The sequence below is a fragment of the Cuculus canorus genome, chromosome 13 (genome assembly GCF_017976375.1).
Source record: "Cuculus canorus isolate bCucCan1 chromosome 13, bCucCan1.pri, whole genome shotgun sequence".
Classification (NCBI taxonomy): Eukaryota; Metazoa; Chordata; class Aves; order Cuculiformes; family Cuculidae; genus Cuculus; species Cuculus canorus.
This window is the reverse complement of record NC_071413.1, coordinates 15452456-15459044: the sequence shown is the minus strand read 5'-3', so window position 1 is coordinate 15459044 and position 6589 is coordinate 15452456. Positions and strand designations below refer to the sequence as shown.

Sequence of the window (6589 nt, the reverse complement as noted above, 5' to 3'; positions counted from 1 at the left end):
AATAGAAGCAGTCCCGCAAACAGGCAAACATTCGTTATGGGTGAAGTGATACTCGGTCAGCACCACTGGTCATTCGTGACAGATGTGCAGATTCCCTACTGCTGGGGCGAAGCCGAGCCACAAACGTACTGTGTTGTTTCACAATCGCTGCTTTCCCATAGGGAATATTAACTGTCTCACACTTCACGCGTCACAATCGAGCACGTCTGTCCGTCATTGCATCAACAACAGGGAGTTTCTTCCCACTCTGCAGCTGGGTCTGCAGTTTAAATAAATGACAACGCTTTTGCATTCGTTTTATTTATTTGGACACTATGATTTAAGAGCCTAAATGCAAGTTCTTCCCTTTATTTCTGCAAGTAGCACTGCAATCATAACTTACAAAAATGTTTAAAATACAAAATGTACATGAAATTACAATACAAGGCTCTGTAAACATCTAGAACTTAATCTTTATTGTCCCACATTTTTAAATATAAAACTTCAATTTGAATGATTTTCAAACCTCAAGGAATGACATCCGTTACACGTATCAAAAATAGAGTTTCAAAGCTTTGATTGTATCAGAACAAAACTGTCATGTTATCTTTATTCTTTGGTTTAAAGAGGATGGCAGTTCCCCCAATAACATAGAAGTTTTACTATAGAAATTCAGGTTGTGAGTTTGGTTGTTTCAAAAATCACCCCCACCTCCCCTATTAATACACTACTCCTTGGGTTTTTAACATTGATTTTTTACCATCTTTACAGAAAAGCTACCTCCTCATTAAGGCTTTCCTTCAGGGTAATCTAAATTATTAAAGAGTTTTGGAAAAGTACTTGGGGAGAAGAAAGGATTTAAGGGTAAGGAAGTGGATGCCAACAAAATATCAACAGTTGTCGGGTTCTGCTGTTTAATTAAATTTGCATAGTCCAATAGAGATTGTGTGCTTTTTATATCACTAAAATTATACAAGATTAACAGTCTTTACCTACAGTATCACACAAGCTAAAATAAAATTAAGACCCTTGTATTGAAGCTTTTACAAGGCAAATACAAAACTGCTTTAGTATCCAAAGCTATATTTTTAAATTTCATTTTTAAATAGGAAAGCGCCTCTATGTCTACAGGCATCAAGGTATTTAAAGGCATCAGAAAATTTAGTGCATAGCAACTCTGGATTGTTTGGGCTCCTATATTTTAGGTACAGTGTGAATTCCAGCTACTTGGAGAACTTGCAAGGAGAGTCTGTACCAGAAGGATAAAGGAGCATAAATCCCATACAGTATGAAAAGCTTTAAAGTTAGAATTCTCCTACAAACAATGGTTAATGCAAAAGACCCAATATGTGGATGAAAACTGGAACGTGCCTTGCCACCAGCACACAGTCTGAAGACAATTACATAGCTTACAGTGTTGTGTGGGTTTGGGGTTTGGTTTTGAAGCGTTCAAACCACTCGTAAATGTATTTCTGAGCATGTGACTCCTTTCCTGGGATCTCTAATGTAGATAAGTAGAGGACAGAGCAAAGCACCATCGCTGAGGGACAATGACAACAGCACACTTCAGCCTTGCCAATTTTCTTCTGCAAATTTAAAGATCTGCACCATTGAAGGATACATTCACAAAAAGGACGCCTAAAATTCCCCGCATCCACATAGCAGCCTTGCATTAAGCTGTTTGAAATAACTATGAAACGTCAAGACAGCAGCTTTAGGCTGCGCTCTGAAAAGGACAGATGTGACGAAGAGTTGATTTCACCTGCTCAACGTAGGGCCTTTTTAAAAGCTCATGATTCAGCTATTGCAAAGATGCCATCAGAGCTACTTTAATGGTACTGCGTGGGCCCTGGTGTAAATTTAGGTGAAATGTTTTGCCTGCAAAAGGCTCAATGGAAAGCTCTCCCCATGACTGTCTGCCAGAACACAATGATGACAGAATCTGTGTTTACTCTTACAGGGGTTATAGTTCAGTAACGGTATCCACTTTTAAGTAATTTTGAGTCTATAGACTCATTTTCTACAGAACAAGGTGTTTGCACTCACGTGTTAAACTAAAATGTCCGCAAGCACTTGGACCAGTTTCAATGCAAAACCACTTTCTATATTTAAAATTTTTTGAGTGCATTCACTCCTAATGTTCATTAGAGCATCACAGCTCATGAGGCAACTCAAACATCTTCAGGTCCAGTGTATTTCTGATCTCGTTTCGCTGACTGTGATCGTTGTACCCTGTACGTTCCATATCTAAAAGCTTTGTAAATGACAGTGTCTTCAGGGAGAGTGAAATGTTTGTAGCCTAAGCAGACAGTGTCAGATCCTCTCCTAGATTTCTAATCATAGAGGCCTGAGATTTTAAATAACTCTGTGAACTTATGTGTTGTTTCTTATGTGTCAGATTATGTGGGGAAGGGAAACGCATCCTTTGAGCACAGCACAAAGTTTACTGCTGCAATGGTATTTCTTTGGTAGCTTCTGCTTCACACGGTTACAGTTAAAACATGGGCAAATTAGACAAGCTAATCACTAATTCACAGTAAATTACTTTTTAGCAAACTGACATTTATAAACAGCTTAAATTTAAGAAACTGTAATTGTCATCTCCTTAGGCCTTCCAAGTGGCGTGGTCAGGCATACAGCATGTAGAAGATACAGGTGTGATCAAATGATTTATTGTGTGGAGAACTTGAATGCCACTGAACTGGTGATTTCAAAACCGTATTCTGTAGGGATAACAGGAACACTTACATCCTCAGCAAATAATACAATTTCTCCTGTAACTAACGTGGCTTTGTTGATGCTGTTCTTCAATCTAAAAGCCTACTGCTCAAATTTGATTACAAATGTAACTTCCTAAGAAAAAGCTATTTCAAGAAGGAGCCTGTGCTACTAAAGAACAGGAAGATTATCCACAAAGTTATAAAAGTTAAATTTTGGAATGTCATTTCTATCCCAACACTTTCATGATGGAATGGTCTTTTTGCAGCCTATCAAGTAACATTTTCAGTTTAAAAACAAGTGCAGATCTACATTTGGCTTTGCTTCCTATGAATCTAAGAAAGAAAACACTACAGTATTTGTATACACAATGGCTTCCATGGCATTGGCTTCAGATGACAGGTATGACTTGCCACAGGAAGACTGTACTAAAAAAAAATTAAACAATAGAAGCTTTAAAGGCTTTCCAAAATGACCAAAAGGTGTTACAAATCATCAGTTACAAACTCTACTATCTCTAAGGGAAGGCAGCACACTGAAGATGTGTATTAAATAATTTTCCACATTCAGTACTGTGAATAAGAGCAAACTAACATCTCCACACATCTGAAGCACTTACAATATAAAATTCTATTTAAATGCAAAAAGCAAAGCTTGTTTGTAACTTTAAAACAGTTAAAATATCTGGTGTAGATTCTGTGTCCATTTTAAGAAGTCTCTTTACAGCATCTGAGGAACTATAATTAAAATGCTCTGTCTCTACATCAAAAATGTAACCCGCTAAAAGGGCTTTGCAAGGATGCACTGTTCCAGTTCATAAAGGCCACAGAGTTGGAAGCACAGTAAGTCTAAAGAGGAAGAGGACGAAGAACTATTCAGAGAAACTGTTAAGTTTTCATGGATGTTCAGTGGTAAGCTTATCTGTTACTGGATTCCATCAGATATTCTTGTCTCCAGAGATCCAGGACACGTATGTGCAGCCTGGCTGGCCACTGTTGTTCCATGTGACACCGAGATTTGCGACATGTCTCTTCCTATGATCTCATTCACTACAAAAAAAAAAAAAAATAGTTAAAAAGCAACTGTTTTTATGCTTTCCCAAGGCAAAAATCCTCAATGCATCCCTTTTTAAAAGAAGTATTTCAGTGCTAAGCCTTGATGCAGTGGAGCAGCAGAGAATGAATGAGGAACCTGACTTCAGTAACAGCTGAGCAAGGCAGAAAAACCCAAGTCCTCGTTTCTCTTAGTGTCACATTGTGTACTTACTGTCATCCCTGCTGGAGATCCCTAAAATACTGGAAGAAAGAAAGCACATACAGATTTATGGCAGCCTGGTATGGGAGGGCACAGTGCAGGTCAGTTTAGCGCTGATGTCCCCATAGAACTCTTTCTGTTCAGGAATTTTATAGGCACAGCAAATTAATACACTCTTGGCTCTTCCAAGCTACTTACAGAACTTCCTCAGAACTTGCATTTGGGTTAATATTCTATACCTATTTAATTGGCCAGTTTGCTGAATACTTGCATTTCTGACACTGCAGTAACAAAATCTTCCTTAGTCACCAGTCAGATTTTCTGTAGTGAAGAATGAAGACTGACTGAGGTGCGGTCGTGCCAGTTTGTGTGTCTGTGTGCGTCAAAGATGAGTCAGCTGTCACTGTTTGTAAGTGAGGGACACTGCTGTGAATATGACAAAGTGGCAACTTAAGTTATCAACAAATGACAGTTTTGAAGTGTTACTCTACAGCCTAAATATGTGCAGAACGATTGAATGTTGAAGATGACAAAAAATAATTGCTTTAATGGATAAGCTTAAATGCAGTGATATTAATGTCCATTTTACAGAATAGGCAATGGTTAAGTTCAACTAAGAAAACTAAATATATTTTAAGTGGAGATGAAAAATATCACATTAAATAGTAATTACAAATTTTAGATAAAAATTAGAAAGAATATTAGTTAGGAGAGGCAGTCAATCACGCTATCTATGACTGAGTAGCACTAGGTATACAGTAACTCTTATGCAGCAGGGCTCTGAATATGCTGAATTATAGTACTAAAAGAAAACCTCTGACATGAGTCTATCTGGACCTTCTATCAACGGGCATTTAATGGGATCCTTTTGTTGAGTAAGGACTATTCCTAGTAAAAGCAAGAACCGATTGTTTTGCTAGTGAGCTGCTTCTATCATAAATGGATTTGGAACCTGAGCTTTTGCGCTTTTGTTCTCCGCTGGGTAAAACCTTACAAAACAATATTGATACACTTTACCACCCTTCTTAATGCTTCCTTAATTTTCCATAGCAGGATGTAGCTTCCTGCTGACCATTCCAGAGTGGTAGAAGCATAACAAAATCAATCTACAGGTAGTGTCAACTGCTCTTTATGGTTACAGTATTCAGCAGACTGAGTGTTACCTTTCGCTGCAGTATAAGTGGGTCTAAAGAAAACATAGTAGTATTGTGAATGTTCTGGAGTATGTGTAATATATATATACTCCAACTCTGAAAACAAACTATATTCTTTTAGTTTACTTAGGAAAGCTTTAAAATCACCTTACATCATATACCCAGATATAAACAAGGAGATATTTGTTATGTGAAAGGTAATCAATGGCAATGGAATTCTCTTGCACGAACACAAGGACAGCGTGTTAAAAATACGCATTCTTGCAGTGGAAGGGTTAAAACAGTTCAGATGAGCTATGTAATAACCAATTCCCTCAAGCATTAGAAGACTTGCCATTTATTGGGCTTCAATGAAGTTCACTGGCACTGTGACTGAAAACTGTGTGACTGCACTTACGAGAACTATGCCCCAGTGGTTCCTGGCAAGGAACTTGTTCACTTGCTCTGATCTACAGGACCTCGAGCAGCCATTGTCCACGGGATGGGACTAAGCTCGGAGGAGCAGTACAAGAAAAAGCAAGATAGTAAATACCTTTTATATTTTGAAACCATTACATGGTCACTTCCCTAAGTTTTGATAGATGCTAAGTATCGGTACTGGCAACATCAGAACACACTGGTCTGTACCGCTGCAACGTTTCATAGGCTGGGGTGTTTATTAACGGAACAGCATGTAGCCATATGGCATTAAATCTTCCTTAAATTGCATTACACCATGAATACAATAACTGCTCATGTGGTGTTCTAATTGCCAAAGCTCTGCATAATTAATTATGTACAGTATTGAACTAAAATTACAAGCTGGTTTAAGTTGTTTGGTTTGGTTTTCTTTAAATAACCATTAATTTGTTTATGGAAGCTATTTTATAGCTCAGTGCCATAGCTCTGTCATACCTTCCACTTTGTGGGTAAAGAACTTTTTTTTTTTGCAACATTTTTAGCATGTGGCAAATACAAATGTATTCAGTTTATATGGATTTACATCAGAAACATGTATTTTTGCTAAGGGAAATGCAGTACTTTTGTCTTCTTCCCAACAAAAAATTATAGTGGAATAGTTTTATTTGCCCCAGTGGTTTTGTTTGGGTTGCTAATTCTAAACCACTATTCAAGTGTGCTTTTTTTTAGAAAAAAGGTAGTATCTCTGTCAGTGTTTTGTCAGGGCGCCACGCACGCCTGAATACAAGGTCTGAATCCTTTTTCTGCTGTGTCTGGCAAATGTTCACTTTTTCACAGACCACAGCCTCCCAGCTAATACAGCCTCCTATTTTACACTTTCCAAGAGCACCCATTCCAGCCCTCTGGAAATCTGGAAGTAACAAACAGATGTGGGAAGCCTGCAGAATGTATATTGATCCAGATTATGTACAGGTGATGGTAAAAATGCCTCGGAGAGAGCACAGCCTGCAGCTGACATGAAGGTTCTCTATCTATCCTTTTGCTGTGCAACAGCCCAGCTGCCAGGCTTGAGCGAGCTGGGCAGG

General features: G+C 38.3%; 1 protein-coding gene across 2 annotated transcripts in view; it reads right to left on the bottom strand.

Annotated features, from left to right (window-relative positions):
* Positions 1–332: 332 nt before the first annotated feature.
* Positions 333–6589, bottom strand: part of NFATC3 (nuclear factor of activated T cells 3) — a 73100-nt gene continuing 66843 nt past the window's right edge. For both annotated transcript variants that reach the window (XM_054078671.1, XM_054078672.1), the window contains one exon: positions 333–3746. In XM_054078671.1, coding sequence (XP_053934646.1) covers positions 3622–3746 — 125 coding nt within the window. In that variant the 3' untranslated portion in view covers positions 333–3621. The remainder of the gene's footprint in view (positions 3747–6589) is intronic.